The sequence below is a fragment of the Psittacula echo genome, assembly GCF_963264785.1.
Source record: "Psittacula echo genome assembly, chromosome: 9".
Taxonomy (NCBI): Eukaryota; Metazoa; Chordata; class Aves; order Psittaciformes; family Psittacidae; genus Psittacula; species Psittacula echo.
The window spans coordinates 5,906,316-5,923,883 of record NC_137745.1 but is presented as its reverse complement, the minus strand read 5'-3'; the positions used below and the strand labels follow the sequence as shown (position 1 = coordinate 5,923,883).

The window sequence follows — 17,568 nt, the reverse complement described above, 5'->3', positions numbered from 1 at the left end:
CTTGATGCTTCATTTGTGCAGCTGTGAGAAACTGGGGATAGCTCTGGTTTTAACTGATTCGTTCTCTGGTTAGGAAGTACATTTTATGATTATTGTAGTAACATGCATCAAAGATACTGCTGAAGTTAAATCACATGCCTTCCCTGCTTTTCTTTTCTTACGCAATTTATTATATTTTCTGCTTTATTTAGTATATCTTTCTTTCTCTGAACCATACTCCAGTTCTGTTCACATTCTCCTTCATGATCACTTTTTATCAACTGTCCTGGTGGGCAAAGAGCAAATGCATCCTGAAGGAGTGATTTTTCATTTGCGTGTATGGTTGATTTTTTTTTTTTTTTATTTATGTATATGTAAGACAGTTGCCAAATTCTAGTGTTTTCTTGCTTTGTTTTGAGAAGTTGGGTTACAGAATACTGATTAACTTTGTATATGAAACTGATTTTCATATTTTCAGGAAACGTTTGAGGCTTGAGTAGAAGGCTTCTGTGCAGAGTGAGGCTCTGGCTATGAATTTAATCTATTTTGGTAATTAGAAGGGAGAAAGGGAGTAACGTCTTCTTTCCAGAACAATTATAAATCACTTGCAGATGGTTTCAGCAGGATGTAAAAATAACAAGTTCCTCCAAGTTGCAGCGAATATCCTACGGGTTCTTAGTTTCATTGTGACCTGGTATTTTTCTCTTTGGGGACAGGGGGAGTAATTCTTGAGAGAGTTTTATGCAAAGCAGGTTTGCTAAAATTTAAATGTTTAAGCAGCAGAGATCTTAACATCTTTAATACTTTGGTGAGACTGTTTTGTTCTCTGTATCTAGACATGCATGTGCCTGCTCACTCCAGCAGGATTGTCTCTTTCTCATCCAGCGTCATTGATGTTTACACAAGATTTAGACTTGAAAATTATTCTGAGCTGCTGGCTGTGATTTTCCCCGTGCCCCCCTCCCTGGGTGGGCTTTGAAGTGTGCAGGTTGTCTGGGTGCAGTTGCATCTCTGAACTCTATTGTGAAAGCTGTAAGCTTTCTGACTCTCATCTTGTTACAGTTTTACGTTGCAGGTTAACTGTAGCTTGGTAAATACAGCTCTTGTCCTCTGACAGCTCACTTATTTGAACGTGGATTCTAGTATTACAACACACTGCAGGCTCATGCTCAGAGCTGACTGTGTCAGATAGCTCTGTAAAATGGGGAGGGAAGGAACTGGAGGCTGTGGAGGCAGAGGAAATAGTTCATGGGAGATGACAGCAGGATGCGCACTGAGTTTCCTCTTGTTATCTTCACACCCATGTCACACCTAGTGCTGCAGAAAGAGTTTCTACTTTATTTTTTGTGGGTGATCTGTGGTTCTCATGTATGTAAAGACATTGGTTTTAGATACAGGTACATAATTTAAATCTCTCTACCCTTAATGAAAAAAAAAGCCATCTGGGGATTTTCCTCACTTAAAGCCTGTAAAGACTGGGGGCACAGCAAAGCCCGAATCGCTCTCCCTCACTTTGTAACTGTCTAAATCTGATAGCTTTACATTTTTCCCAAGATGTGTACAGTCTCTCCCAGTGCTGTGTACAGCAGGCACACATTATGCTACATGACGGAGTACGTATTAGAAAAATGAATACACTCGTTTTTCTCAGGAGCAAGTAAATTTCGAAGCAACTGACAGTCCATAAGCAAGTTTCTGAACAGCTAATGTTTTCTGAGACTATAAGGTGGTAGCATTAGGAGTACAGAGAGTTTAGTGAGCTGGTTATTATAGGAGTACCTTGGAGAGTAAGGTGCTTTCTGTTCAGTTGTTCAGGATTTTGCTTGAAAGAGAACATCTCCAGCATCTCTTGCGTGACTTGTAATGATCCCTTCCAACTCAAACCCTTCTATGATCTCATAAGGCTACATTGGAAGAGCAAGATTTTACATACGTCTCCAGAACCATAATTCAGTATCAGGTTCAGAAGATGTAAGGCATGAGTAGGAGAGGAAGTGTCTCTTTAAACTTGTGGCTGAACAAGAACTCTTTGAGGGGTAGATGACTGTGGACTGTGGAGCAGACTGTAGAAGTGTAGGACCCTTACTTGTGTTTTGCAGGGCTTCAGCTGCAGAGGAATAAATAGCATCTCTGGCACTAACACTGTAATTATTCATGCGTACTGTGGAGACTGAAGCTAATAGTTTTGTACTCGTCTATTTTGGGATAGCTCACTGTCTGCATTGTTAAAATGGAGTGCTTGGTGAGGGTGCCAACACCCAGGTTCTGTATGTATGTAGATGATAAAAGCATTAGGTATCAAAAATACTCGCCTGGCTTTGGTTTTGTGTGCTTGGATGCAAGCTGTAGTTGTAACGATTTCTGACAGTGTGTAGAAATGCAGGACTGTAGGTACTGTGATTCTGTAACCTGTCACTGGGGGGCAGGGAGGGTGGTTTTAGTTTAATCATCTTTTATGAGAAACGGTTGCTTTCATATTTCCAACGTTACGAATTGGCCCGTGTCTCCCCTCCAGAACATGTCTGTTCTAGTCATCTGATTGCCATAGCCTAAAATATGTGCTTTGCTAGGCAACGGGCATGGAGAGGTGAAGTTTGGGCTATAAACTTGAAGCTGTTTGCTCCATGAGAGACAGCTGTGTGTAAAAGAATGGGCTGAAAGTGGAAAGAGGAAAAAAATCGGCTTAACGCGCCAAGGTAGACATTTGAAAGGCCAGGAAAGTTTCCTCTGTTCATCGAGGGTTCTGTTTGTTTCTTTTAAAACAAGGCTGCAGAACTTTAAAAATGATGGCTTTTTAAGGGGACATCTTGGCTTTCTGAACTGCCCAAGTATCCACAGCCTCAGGATCTTTCCCATGAGTTAATACAGATGTTGGTACAGTGATAGATGTGTCTGAAGTTTGAGTGTTTCTGTTAATAAACAGTTATTTCAGAGGAATTCAGTAAGACGTAGTGCCGCTTCAGTGTACAGGCCTCCAGAACTGTGTTGTGTTCCTGAGCACTCCTCACATCCTGTCTGTATTTGCTGTGTCATTGGATTTTTTTAATTACTTTAAATATACTGTGAGTGTTTCAAATGCACAGATAGAGCTTCAAAAAGCCTCAACAGATTGTAATACATGTGATAAATCAGTACTGCCATTTAACACTGTAGCTAATTACTCTGTTTTCCACTGTAGGTTGCACAGAGCATTGAGGATCATCATCAAGAAGTAATTGCTTTCTGCAGAGAAAAAGGTTTCCATGGTTTGGTTGCATATGACTCCGATTATGCATTGTGCAACATCCCTTACTATTTCAGTGCCCATGCCCTAAAACTGAGCCGGAATGGGAAAAGTCTCACAACAAGCCAATACCTAATGCATGAAGTTGCCAAGCAACTGGACCTGAATCCAAATCGCTTTCCTATTTTTGCTGCTCTTTTAGGTAAGTGAAGTAATAAAAGTTCTTGATGCTGCTAGTCAGCCTGATGATTACAGTTTCTATTAACTGGTTTTAAATATGTGTGTGTAATTGGACAGAGCACCTAGGGAAGGGCATCCGTTAGTTTCAGACACTCCTCCTGTTTGAGGTGAGCTGGATGTGTGTTTGAGGCTAGACATGCCAAATCTGTAGAGACTTGTGAGCAATGCAAATTGTGGCTGTCTAGAAACAGAGTACAAAGTAAGAATTCTGCAAAGCTCTACCTAGCCCAAATGTTCTCAGTGGGTGAGGGGAATCGGGACAATTGTGGTTCTACTAGTTTTGGTCTTATATATGAGGTCTACTTTTATTAGTATGCTTTCTAGACTGATTAAGCATATTCCTGTCTTGTTTTGTGTTCTACCTAAAAACACGTACATAGGGTGGAGAGGTTTGGATTGCAGAGGCTTTTTTCCCCTCAGAAATTAGTACTGAACAAACATGACAGCATGTCAGCTGCTCCAGAATCATGTATTATGTTTATTTATATAATTATATATAGTGTATTTATATATACCATATAATCGAGTGAAACTCCACATTTCTGAAAGCACAGGTACCAGTGTCTTACCATTCTGTCAGTTTTGTTTGGATAGTTTTTAGCACTCCTCCTTCTGATGCCATATGGTGTGGTATCTTTAAGGAGCACAGGTAGGAAAGACTTCAGTTTCACATCTCTGCTTAAATGGGACAATTTTAACACATTGTTTCCACAGCAGTGGAAGAGAATAGTTGTCAGATGGAAGAGTGAATTAATTGCTAATAAAGCTGACTCTAATGAATAAGATCTATTTAGTACACCATTCTAACTTCTTTTTGAGTAAATGAGCACGGAGCAGCCATGTTCTTGATCTTGTACTGAGCACACAGATACAGAAACCTTGAATTTCTCGTTATTTGTCACTGACTTTGTGTTTTAGTTGGGTACATAATAGAAGAATAAAACTTCTCATTTGGAAGTTGTGAATTAGAGAGGCTGTGTACTATTGCTTTAGCATACTAATATTTTAGTAGTCTTTAATGTTAATTTTTTTTCTAGTCCAGGCAGGTACCTTCCATATTAAAAATGGAAGAACCAATGCATCCTACAGTAGAAAGCCACGAGTATTTGGTTGAGGCTGTTTTTCGGTTTTCCACAGGCAGAGTGGGTACCTACCTGTGTGGCTGTATGGAGGAGCCACAGGTGACTTCTGAAGCTGTGATTTAAAACACAGACTTGGTGTGAATTACATGGCAGGCTACTATTGCTAGGCTTTGTTTTGGAGTCTATAAATAAGTTGTTGCATGCCAATTCTATGAGTAAGAATTACTGCTTGAAAAGTAGTTTCACAGTTGCAGATAGGCTTTACAGAATTAACGTGAAGTACATGTGAGTGACATCAGTTTAACTTGAATTGTAGCTGCAGGACCATCGCTTGGCTATATTTGGTGGTAGGTATCCTGGTCAATTTTTTGAAGGTTCTCCCATTCTATGCTAGAAGCTCTTGAATATTTTGCTCTTGATATCTGATACGACAAAATACTTTTCAGCTTGCTTGTAAGGGAAAGAAACTTGAGGTCATTTCACCTGATCACCAGAGAGGGATTTTGTAGGACCTTCTCTCTTCCCCCCACAAATGGCTATGAAGGTTAAAAAAACCCAGTTCCTAGTTCAGATGCAAGCTTAGTTTTGTGTATTCATGTGTGTGTATATTCAGTATCAGTAAACAGAATAAAGTTTATGGAAGTCAGGGTAAGAATGGGAGATACCTGGGTATTTGGTGATGTAAACAATGATTATACGATCTTACCACAAACAGATACTGTTTGACTCTACTGACATAATTTTTTAACTTTTGCAACATTAGGAATATAATAACTTCACTTCCTTAAAACTAAAATACTACTTACATATTTCTACGCACACAGTCATGTGTAGTGTGACATGTTTAAAGCAGGGTAGCTCATTTAGATCTAAACTTTCAGATTTATTTTTTTTAATATCTGAGGGCTTGTTTGGCTTCACACATTATTCTGCCCTTGCTCCTCTGGCCTCCTTGGGTCTGTTTTGAACCTGAAAAGTAGAATAAAGAAAACCACAATGGGAAAGAATAAGCTTGATTACATAGGAAGGCATATGACTGATATATTACTCTTCTGGGTACAATAGTGTAACTCCCTGCGCTCGTAGTTTGTTTAGGAAATGAATGTATTCTGAAACAATTGCAGTTAAGCTGCTGTTTTAATGTTTACGGTTAGAGCAGGCCAAAGCTATCACAATAGCTGTGCTGGTATTCAGCTTGAGGTCTGCAAAGCTGTTTTCCTCTGTATGGAAAACTCAGACTTACTTGTTTTCAGATATTTTCTTGTAATTAGCTTCAAGGGTCAATTTGGGGATGCTAAAAGGAGAAAAATGTTCTGAATGCTTCAGCTGAACATGAAGCAGTTAGAGGAGCCTGAGGAATGACACCTTACTGGTCATATAAAAAAGTTCTCAATGGTGTATTTGGAACTGAGTTATGTTCAGCGCTAAAGTCTCTATTGAAGTGTTCTAGTAAAATACTGTACCAATTAGGGAAATTTTTTAAGATTACTCTCTGAGAAGGTTATGTATACTCTATGGTTGATCTGTTTTATAGCTTTTTCCTTCTTACAGCTTTTCATGCTGCAGGGTTTTGTAGTTACAGCTTTATAACATAAGAAGCATCCTTGTCATGGGTGGTTAAATGTGGCCAAGATAATATGTCTTCTGAGAACATGCACTTAAAATGATTAGTCCTAGTTGCTCTTGGTGTAAACAGGGAGTTGATTTGATTCTTTTTTAAGTTTTGACTCAAATACTTCAGAATTATTTAAAACAAAACCAACCCAAGCTTCAGCATTAGAAAAACAAACACATTGTGAGGTATAGGGCTGTCATTCAGTGAACTCTTTAGAAAGGGCAGTGACTTCAGTTAGTATCTAATTGCTTTAAAAAACCTGAAAGCATACACTATAATAAGCCATTAAAATGGGAAAAATCAATAGATGCTGAGGTTGTGCAGCCAGGTCAAGAAATAGTGGTTGCTTATATAACATTGATCTCTTCCCACTGTGACAGTACTTTGTAACGTGTTTAGTTATGTAGTCTCACTCTGTTTCTCAGTAACATTTCAGAAGCAGGTACAGGCATCACTTGTATTTGGACTGCAAAAGTCACTGCCGCACTTCAACATTCTAAATTAGGGTGAGAATTGATTAAATGGTCAGACTGTCATGTATATATGTGTTCAAGGGGCTGGAATTAACTGAAATGACAGATGGAGAACAAACAAGATTGAGGTTTTGATGGAAGGGAGAGAAGCTCTGACTATTTTAAAGGTGATCTGAGCATCTACAGGAGTTATTGTAAATTAATCACAAAACTGTCTAGTGGTTTGGCTGTAACTGATTTTCTCAGACCTGCTTTATAAGGGCTGTCTAATCCTACCTTGATTAAATTACTATGACGTGGCTGTTGTATGCAAACTTGTGGAATCTTTCTGATGTGAGTTTATAGTTCAGCTGCTAATGAATAAAGGTTATAATGTCTCCTTGCTGGAGCTCTCAACAGTAGGTGAAGTATTGATTGGACAGAAATACTTCCTGCTCTGAGGGCATCTTCTGATCACCAGGCCATGGACAGCTTCCTTGGTTTTCATATGTGAAAGAGCATTAAAGGCAAACTAAATTCTTTTACAAGCAAAACATTAAGAGAGGAAACAATTGTTGTTATATTCAAAGAATCTTGTCATATTCTTTGAGCAGGTTATTTATTTATATTCTTTGAGAGAGTTAAAGATGTTGTCCAAACTGCACAATTAAAAACGCTGTAACTGTATTAACAGCAATGAGAGCTATTCATTCACTGCTAAGCTGCTGCTCTGTGAACCAGATATTGAACGTGTGAAGAAGTTTTCTACCAGAAGAGCAGTAAAACATTCTGTTTAGCTTTTTGTAACATTTTCATCCACAGACACTGAACTGTCAGTGGTTGATTAGACTGATCAATTCAAATGCTTGAAATATTTCCTAGTAAAAACTTGCTCAGTTTTTTGAGTGTGATGTGATTGGGAAGGTGGAGGGGGGTGAGAAGAAAGAAAATAAATCAAAATTAAGTGATCTTCCATTTGGTATGAGCAGCTTGGTAAATGCAGCCACTATATCTAGTCATTGGAAGAACTTCATTTCCCGATTATTCTGATACTGCCAGCACAGGCTCCTATCTGACCTGGTCAGGTCAGCAAAAGAAACTTCAGGAGTTGCGATCCTGCTGAGTGGCTGAAGCTGCCAGCGCTGCTGCGGATGAGATGAACCTGCCTGCTGGCTGGAGCAGAGCGCAGCTTCCAGAGGCAGCGCCAGTGTGGATCACTAATGGCATGTGCTGGGGTGCAGGAAAGGCTTGTGTCAGAGAGAATAGTGTTCTTACACTTCTGTACCTGTAATACTGCGTCCTGGTGAGGATGCCCTAGTAGGACAGGTTGAGATTGGCACCATATACCCCATAATGGGTTGACATCATGCCTCATCCCTGGCAGTGTTCAAGGCCAGGTTGCATGGGGTCTTGGAGCAACCTACTCTAGTGGAAGGTGTCCCTGCCTGTGGCAGGGGGTTGGAACTGGATGAGATGTAAGGTCCCTTCGAACTCAAACCATTCTTTGATTCTATGATGTGTTGTGACTGGCTCAATTGCTTCTGTGAGCTGGGTTTCTCAGCAGAGTGCTTCTTGAACAGAGGGAAGTGCATCCCGCAGCAGAAGGCTGATGGGGTTTTTCTGGAGTAACAAAAAGGTATCTGCAAATTTTATCTCTGTTGATCCTGTTGATTGGGAGTTGAGGACTGATTGCAAATTTGTTTTGCTATATGTAGAAACAGCACGTAACGTTTTATGATGTACTTAAAGTTCTGCGTTATGTTCTAGGTAATCATATTCTACCTGATGAAGATTTGGCTTCCTTTCATTGGAGTTTACTTGGTCCAGAACATCCACTAGCTTCACTTAAGGTACAAATTTAATATAACTACAAGCAATTAAGCTGAACACAATCATAACCGTTAATCAGAGCAGTGTACTAGGTTAACTCACAGCAGCTATGCCAGGTTCTTGTTCTTGGTCACTCTCTTGTGTCCCAGTCCCTCTCTGTTGACTGCATAGGATACCTGGGGTGATTAGCCTTATAAGGCTAAACTTAGCCTGCGCCATCCCCCTCAGTGCCCTTCAGCCACATGAGCCATACAGCTTCAGTGTGGTTTGGCTTTGAAAATGCGTCTTCTGACTCTTCTTTTTTTTTTTTTTTTTTAGAGGAAAACTTTTTGTTTAGTCATGTTCAACCATCAAAAATAATGAGCTGGATATTTCCTACCATATTGTTTTATTTTCTACTGATCTAAGGTTGTGTGTAATAGTTGCCTGTGCTTCTTAAAGTGTGACTAGGTTGTCCAGGAAAGCTAATGTGGCCTTCAGTAGATTTTTTTTTTTTTTTTTTTGAGACAAGTAGCTTGTATCTGATGCTTTTAGTTTACAGCCTGCTCTGCTGCTTCATCACACTTAGTTTGTGCATCTGCCAAGTAGACAGCAATAAAAGGGAAACGGGACCCATTAGAGAATGGGTTAATAGTGACCTTTCTTCCTCTCTGCCACAAGAGCAATATCTTTTTCCCTTTCTCCTAAGGTGTACCATGCAGCAAATCCATTTGCGTTTTGTAAATTCTGTAAGGCTTCTGTTGTAGCTACAAAAATAATAGGTGGGGGGTTTTCCCCCTTCTGTTTATTAAGCATTCAAAAATAGTAACTTACTTTGCTGAAGGTAGAATTTAAAACCATATTAAAGATTATCATCAGGGGTTTTAAGGCTTGTATTGCTTAGTGAACAGCTGTGACAATTTGATGTTAGGCTCATCCCCTGTTTTGCTGCCTCTTCTGTGTTTAGAGAGGTGTCAGCACATTATAGTGGCAAAACAAAATAGGTATGTGTGTTTGGTACTTCCTTGTAAAACCTGAGATGAAAAAATGAAACACTGAAAGAGTGTGCCTATGTTTCCATCTTTTACGGAAAAGGTTCAAATGTAGGACTCCTCTCAAAGTTGTTGATAAACTTTCTGATGTTCAGAATACTTTTGCATGGTTTAGGCTGAGTACACTTAGTTTATAGCCAGTTGAGACTATGTCTTCAGACACCTGGATCTTCTGAAAAGCCTTCTGAATATACACTAATTACTTGACTAGAATGAAAATTAGATATTTTTAATCTTTGCTTCTAGATTTACATTCTCAGGGGAAGCACCAGTTGGGCTTTATAGCTGGCATCTTAAGGAAATGAGGCTTGTTCCCTTAGAGGGTGGCTGGACTGCCTCAAGCAGGCTTCCCTGTGGTTGGTTCATCTGTTGGCCAATGTGAATCAGATTTGGAAGCAGTTCCCATTTGGCTGTTACAGGCTCTGTGGAAACTGATACACAGCTATCAGTGAAAAGGACCCAAATCGATGCCCTCACGGAAGGAGAAGGCTAGCACAACACCTCACTTGTTTAATTTCACAGCAGCAAGCTCAGCAGTTGTTAAGTACATGGCCCCAAAGTAACCACAGCATTTCTGCCTCCTGGCTGATAACTGTGTCAGAGGGAGAGGAAGAACGGCTAAAGCAACAGGAGCACAAGCAACAAGGACATAAGTCCATGGGAAACCAGTCTTCATTAGTTACTGGTCATGGAACAGCTTTTGGTTTGTTTTGGGTTTTCTTTCTTTAGCTTCAGAGTGTTTGTGGTTTGATAGTACAGCTTGTTTCATAGCTCATGAATTCATTTTAATTTCATTTGACGTATTAGTATGTCAGAGGTGTCATTACAGCTCTCTGTAGAGACAGACTTAATTGTAGCTGTGCACAAAACAATATTTCTTACACATTTTATGAATGCTTAGAACAAGCTAGGACGCATTTCTATTAGCCACAACCTTGAGAGCAAGAAGTAGTTTCAGAACAGTTGCAACAAGTGCAAGCTGTCATGAAGACTGGAAACGGGGGGAATTTTTGTGGTTGCTGAGCATGTCAGCCCTGGGCTCTATTTGAAACTTCGCTGTGTTGTGTCTATTTAGAATTACTGTTGAGTTTCTACGTACATGGGACCCAAGTGCTCTTTCCACACCTCATTGAACTTGGGATTTAGAAAATGTTTTCTTGCTGTGTGAAGATGTTAATCTTTTGTATCTAGGCTGCATAGTCTTGCATCAGAGCTAACAAGTTCAGTTCCCAATGGCCTGATTTGTTGCTTTTTGGTGAGAACTATGACAGCTAATAATGGACACTTAATTTTCTACATTTTTTCTCAATCTTTTACTATCATGTAGCAATATGGTTACTTTTCCTATGAGAGAAGCTTTGCTAGCTCACCAATTATAAAGTGTAACTTAGAAAAGAAATAGCCAGTCTTTGCTGATAGAAAATTGCTATGTCTGCACAGAAAGGTGAAAGAAAGCAAAACTGAGAACCTGTACCTCTGTTTTAAAGTGGGACATGAGGGTGGTGCTTTCATCTAGGAGCAGGTGAATAGAAATGGGAAAAAGGGAAATGGAAACCTGGGTGAAGAATCTGTATTTCACATCTAGAAGGAAGTGAACCTGTCAGAGCAACATCTTTACATGCTGGATAAAAAGCCATGTCTTTCAGAAGACACCAGCAGCTCAAGCCAAACTGTTAAAAGTTCCATGGACAAATGTAAATTAGGAGGTTTGAATTGTTATCGTTGCAAAAGAGAGAAAAAGAATCAAACCCTGACACTGCAAGCTGTTCCGGGTCAAGATGTTGTCTGTCTACATGCCTCTGTGTAAACAGATAATCCAGCTAATAAATGTGTAGACCTGTGCTTGCGTCCTCTTATCTGACTGAGAACAGAGGTCACGGAAATGACCACCTGAATCAGAAGCTGAAACAGGAAAGGAGTTGATAGACTTCCTGAGAAATCATTTGACTTCTAGAACTTGTTTGGAAACTAGCATGTTAGTACTTCTTGTTTGTGTGCTTTGGGATTAGTCTGCAAGCCGAAGACAATTCAGTTCTTAGCCTGAGAAAGCTTGTTACAGTGTGGAGCTTTGGGATCAATGTAAAACACCATCAGAATGATAGGAGGGCAGGTTCTTACCTCTGGAATTAGTACCTGTTTGGGAGCATACACTCTTTCTTCACAAGGTAACCTGAGAAACAAGTCTTAATGCAGTCTCCCTTTCTGGAAAAGAGGAGTGTGCAGGGGAACAGAATCTTGTTGGTTGTTTCACCTCAGTAGAAGTAGAGATGCTTCCAAAAAGCAATTCAAAATATGCAGGTTAGGCTCCTTCTCTGAATTGCTCTAGGAAATTCCTTTCTTTCTCTGTTGACTTCAGAGGGTGTCTGCCAGAGGGAAACTAATATACTAAGTAGGTGCTTAGGTAATCTGCTGCTGCAAAGATAGCAGATAAAAAAGGTGTTACTCTTAAGATATATTTAACCTGTTTTGTTGGGAGTGATGGGGGGGTTTATGCTGAGGGTCATCATGGGATGATGCAGATCAGAAGGGAGCTCAGGAAGTCATCTAGTCCAACCTTCTGCTAAAAGCTTGGCCAGCTTGAGGTCAGAACAGGTTGCTCAGACCTTTGCCTAGACTAGTCTTGAAAATCTCCTGTGTTGGAGACTGCACAACCTGTCTGGGCAGCCTGCATTGTGGTTTGACAGTCCCAGTGGTGTAAAGTGTTTTGCCTTGCATACAGTCTGAACCCTTCTTGTTTCAGACTATGTCTGTTGTCTCTTGCTCTTCCACAGCGCACTGCTGTAAAGAGCCTAGCTCCATGTGCGTGATAACCTTTTTGCAGGTATTGGAAGGCTGGTGTTAGGTATCTCCAAACCTGTCTTTGCCAGGCAGAATAAGCCCTGTTCTCTCAGCCTCTTCACAAAGAACAAATGCTCCATCTCCTTAACCTTATTGATGGCCTTCTGCAGAACTAACTCAACTTTGACATGTGGCTAGAGCCCAAACCTGAATGCAGTGTGCTAGAGGTCATCTAAAGATCACTCAGTCTGCTGGTGGTGCTTCTGCTACACGGCCCAGGGTGCCACTGGCTACCTCTGTTCCAGGGCACCCTACTGGCTCATGTCCCATTTGCCACCTTCCAAGAGCCACAGGTCCTTCCTGGCACATCTCCAGCCTGCAGGGTAGCTGGAGGTTATTCCTGGCCAGGTGCAAGGCTTTGCTTTTATAGTTGCTGCTTTTGAGGTTTCCTCTTAGCTCATTTGCTTGTCTAGGTCTTTCTGGGTATCAGCCTAGTCCCTGGGTTTGTGGCAGTGTGCAGGGTTGTCTCATACGAAGTCTGTCTGTATCACATCTTTGGCTTGTGTTTCTGACATCAAACAGACTGTCCTCTGTTTAGGTTTTATTTTCTCAGAGGCCTAGGTGTATAAATTGTTAGGAAATTATCTTCCTGTGGAGTGTATTCTTGCTACCATCAAGACATGCAGCAGCAGAAGGTCAGTTTCCCAGCTGGGAGGGAGGAGGAGGAAGTCTCTGTAACTGAATAACCCAGTCTTCAGGGAGAAGCTGAGCTTTGCTGGTGTGAGAGGATTTTTAGTCATCCAGGACACTTCTTCCTTCTTCAGAAAGCTTCATTAGAATAGCTGCAGTACAGACTCATCACATGAAATGTTTATAACGTTCAAAGGCAACTATAAGATCCAAGTAGTTTGGATGCTATCTCTAATAGAAATTACAGGACAAAAATAACAAACCCCAGTTAATTTGTTATAGTATTCTTCATATCTTCAGCCTTTCCTCCTGCCAGTAGAAGAAAAAATTAAGTTCTCTGTGTGTCACCTCACAGTAACTCAGTATTCAAGGTCTTTTTCTAATGATTTGAAAATGAAACTAAACAGATTATCTGTTTCCAGCAGCCACAGCAATAAATGCTGTGTTGGTTAGCTTTTAAAGGCTTTACTTCCTGATGACAGTGGGGAACTGGAGTTGTCCCAGACTTGGAGAGCTTTTCCAAAGTGTAGCTTAGGTGCCTTCTACAATATCCTACTAATCCCATGGAGTTACACATCTGTGAGTCTGTTATTTTTCGAGAAAGCATTTTGACAAGTTCATTTTGTCAAAACCAAGATATTTTCTGTACCTTCTGGGCTGGGAATGTTGCTCTCTGCCTCTCATTTTGCCAAATACCTCTGTAGAATTAATTTCCTTTATCCACTTAATCTTTACAGGGTGCATTTAGAGGTGGCTTATGATTATTGTTAGCGGTCATAAATTGAAGTAGTCCTTTTATAGCTAACAAAGAAACAGTGTTGTTTTCAGATGTTACACTTTCTAACCTGATCACCTCCAAGTGTGTGATTCACCTCCATGTCTGCCTTTGACAGAGTCATGGAATGGTTTGTGGTTGGAAGGGCCCTTAAAGAACTTCTGCCTAAGATCTCATTTCAGTCTCCTTTTTGGCAGGTTAAAGCTGTTCCCCTTGTCCTGTCCCTACAGGCTCAAAATTAGTTCCAGTTTTCAAAACTGATTTTCTGTGGTCTTCTGTGTAGGTCATGACATTTTTAATTTGGAGGGTTTAGAGGATTTTGGGGTTTTCTCACTTTCAATGTCTTTGAAAGAGTTAATGAAAATAACTTCTAAATATCTGAAATGTCTCTAAATAGGTAATACATACTTTTAGAAGGTCTCACTTCAGGAATTAAGAAGATGCTCCAGTGAGGTCTTCAGGCTGTTTAAAAGCAACTAACTGGGGGTGATACACAAGTAAGCCCTTAGTATGTCTCACTTGAGCTTCATACTGCTAGGGTCTGAGCTGAATATTAGTGCTAGAATGTTGTGATGCCAACGTGTTTAGAGTGTATGAAATACTACTGTCTTGGAGATCACGTAAAACTAATGATAGATTGCTTACTCCTTTCATCCACTGAATTTCTAAGCAGAGACTGCAGAAGCACTTAGGTAGCGATGCTGGATTTCTCCGAGGGCCTTTGCAGAGAGCACATCTAGCATGACACAGCCATGTTATGATTCAGCTGCTTCAGAGATGTAGAATTGTTACTGTACAAATAAAATGGGAGGTGTTTGTAAAATGACTTAAATCACCAATGAGAAGAAGATCCGTTGCTTCTCCTTACAGATTGGGTGCAGAATGTTATTAGTATCTGTGACTGTGATCTATATTTAATATTGTGTTATATATATATTCAGAATGCACACAAGTGAAAATTTAGAGTTTACTATCTAAAATAGAAATAACTACTGTGCCACTGACTGCACTAAACAGAGTTGTTCTTAATTTAGACTCCGTAGAATGTGGAGCTCATCTCTGGTAGAGAATGACCAGGTGTGGAATGAATGTCCTGACATTTGTTACAAGTAGGCATTAGGAGAAAGAAATGAATAATAATGTGAATCTGGGCAAAAATTCCGTGGTTTAAATATGAAGAAGCCAGTCTAAGAAATTGCGTGATATGTGGGTCAAATAAGGGCAGGAAAGAAAATAATTACCTACAGTAGACTCCGTATAAAATAGGGGTTGTAGTGCAGATTTTAAAGTTGTGAAGACTAAACTAATGAAGTATTAATCAGAATTTTGCATAAACATTTGTGACGAGGCTGAATTGCAGTGTTTTCTAGTAAAGTATGATACCTCTGTATTGAATGCAAGGGTAAAGATTGTTCACATGTTCTCATTATCTTCAAAAATAGAACTGGTAAACAATAGTAATTGTCTGTGAAGTCTTGAACCACTGATTTTTGCAATAGGCAGATTAAACTGTGTTAAAGCCAAGCCCTGGCTGCCCCCGAGGGCAGTGTGCTCCAGAGCTGGGCACAGGTTCCAGACAAGTTTTAGAAAATCCTCAGGCGTTCTCTCAAATTTAAGACACACAGTTGGAGCCTCTTTGCTGCCCTGCGGAGTGCAGGCATTGTGCAGCTCAAGGGGAAGGGAGCAGAGACTGCCCATGGTTGAGCAGTTCTTCAAACCCAGCTCACAGCACTGCTCACTGCTTTGAATTTGGTAATGGTCCATGATGGTTGCTTGACCTGAAGTTTCTAAACCCCATATAGGATCATAGAATCACAGAATCCCAGCCTGGTTTGAGTTGGAAGGGCCCTTAAAGCTTATCCAGCTCCAACCACCTGCAACGGGCAAGGACACCTTCCACTAAAGCAGCTTGCTCCAAGCCCCTGTGTCCAACCTGGCCTTGAACACTGCCAGGGATGGGGCAGCCACAGCTTCTCTGGGCACCCTGTGCCAGCGCCTCAGCACCCTCACAGGGAAGAGCTTCTGCCTAAGAGCTCATCTCAATCTCTCCTCTGGCAGGTTAAAGCCATTCCCCTTGTCCTGTCCCTACAGGCCCTTGTCCAAAGCCCCTCTCCAGGGTTTTTGTAGCTGCTTTAGGCACTGGAGCTGCTCTAAGGTCTCCCCTTAAGGAGCCTTCTCTTCTCCAGGCTGCCCCAGCCCAGCTCTCTCAGCCGGGCTCCAGAGCAGAGCTGCTCCAGCCCTCGCAGCATCTCTGTGGGCTCCTCTGCTCTTGCTCCAACAGCTTCATGTCCCTCTTGTGCTGTTGCCCCAGATCTGATGTTTTCAGTAAATAAGCGTTTAATTTACTGCTGTGTAAGCGATGTCTCCTGCGCTCCCATGTTGGTTCACACTGGCCTGTGTGTTTGTTTGCACAGGTACGTGCTCACCAGTTAGTTTTACCACCATGTGACGTAGTGATCAAAGCTGTCGCTGACTATGTCCGTAACATTCAGGACACTACTGATCTGGATGCCATAGCAAAAGATGTTTTTCAGCATTCACAGGTAAAGTAAAACACAAAATACTGGTTTGGGTTTTGGGGATTTTTTTATATAAAAACCAATGGTGTTATACGTTTGTGTTGAAGAATTGTGTTCTATAAAAACAGTGGTTTGCATCAGTTGATAATACGAATCTTTTGGTGTATGCAGTGTCTTTGATACCCTAATTTTACTTTCCACAGGTAGAAATACTGCATTTACCCTCAGTGCTTTAAATTCTTGATAATCAAAGGGGTTTTGATAACCAAAGGGGTTTTGTAGTCTGTCTTTGTCATTGAGAGTCATTGGCACACGAAGGTGATACTTTCAAGCTTTAAAATCTTTACATGGATTGACATTTCTTGTACATTAGTAGAGATATAGTCCCAAGGGTCACTAGGTATTAATCGCCTATGTGATGCAGTACATGTTAACTGTGGTACTGTCTTGACCTGTAGGTGATATGCCTGGATTTGTGCCTGACATCTTTTCTTCTTTATTTTAGTCTAGAACAGATGACAAAGTTACTCGATTTAAGAGAGCGGTTGCTTATTATTCAGCAACTAATAAACCTATGCCATTTCATCCACCACATTACATACGTAAGTAGTGAAATAAGACTCTTCATTTGAACTAAAACCTGGGATAATCCTAAACCAGAAATAGTATCATTAGCAGGTCCTTATAAAAATGTTCACATTCTTTGGCAGTTTTCTTTGACTCTTGTTTATGAGATTTCAAAAGAAGGTTTTTGTACAATGCGTGCAGAGGTTGTATTCTTTCCCCCAAAAGAGAACAACCTGGACTGATTTTCCTCTTAGCTGTTGCTGCATTGGTTCTGGCATTGGATGCTGGGCAGTATGGTCTTGTAAGCAGTTCATGTCTGGTTACTGGTTCCAGTCATGGAGACTGTTCCTGTTTCTGTTCTGTGAAACACATTTCCTGTTTCTCACTGGATTCACCTGACATGTTGTAGAAATCCCTTTATAGTCTTTGATTGTTTTTTCTGATGTCATAGCATACCTGCTGAAATTGCAGCCATGGATAGTTCTGGCAGTGCAGATTATTCTCCAGGCTTACAAATCAACTGTATGGACACAGGATTTACTCCACGCACCTCATTCTTAACACTAAAACTAACTTGAGCTGAAATTTCCTAAAGATTTTCAGTTGTCACACTGGGTAACACTTAATACAGGTTTATTTTTTTTTTTTTCTTAATTTTTCTTGGGGGGAACAGATGTCTGTATTTGCATTCAATTATCTGCATTAAAGGGCATTGAGACTACTCTAGGTCAGATACTCAAATGATAGTGTCTGTGTGACATTGGTTTTGCCAGCTTCTTCATTATGA

General features: G+C 40.6%; 1 protein-coding gene across 1 annotated transcript in view; it reads left to right on the top strand.

Moving 5' to 3' along the window:
• The window catches only part of FAM120A (family with sequence similarity 120 member A), a 54,963-nt gene that overhangs the window by 3,510 nt on the left and 33,885 nt on the right, over window positions 1-17,568 (top strand). The window contains exons 2-5 of the mRNA XM_080625360.1: window positions 3,158-3,404; window positions 8,359-8,441; window positions 16,110-16,238; window positions 16,720-16,816. Of these exons, the coding sequence (XP_080481486.1) occupies window positions 3,158-3,404; window positions 8,359-8,441; window positions 16,110-16,238; window positions 16,720-16,816 (556 nt within the window). The remainder of the gene's footprint in view (window positions 1-3,157; window positions 3,405-8,358; window positions 8,442-16,109; window positions 16,239-16,719; window positions 16,817-17,568) is intronic.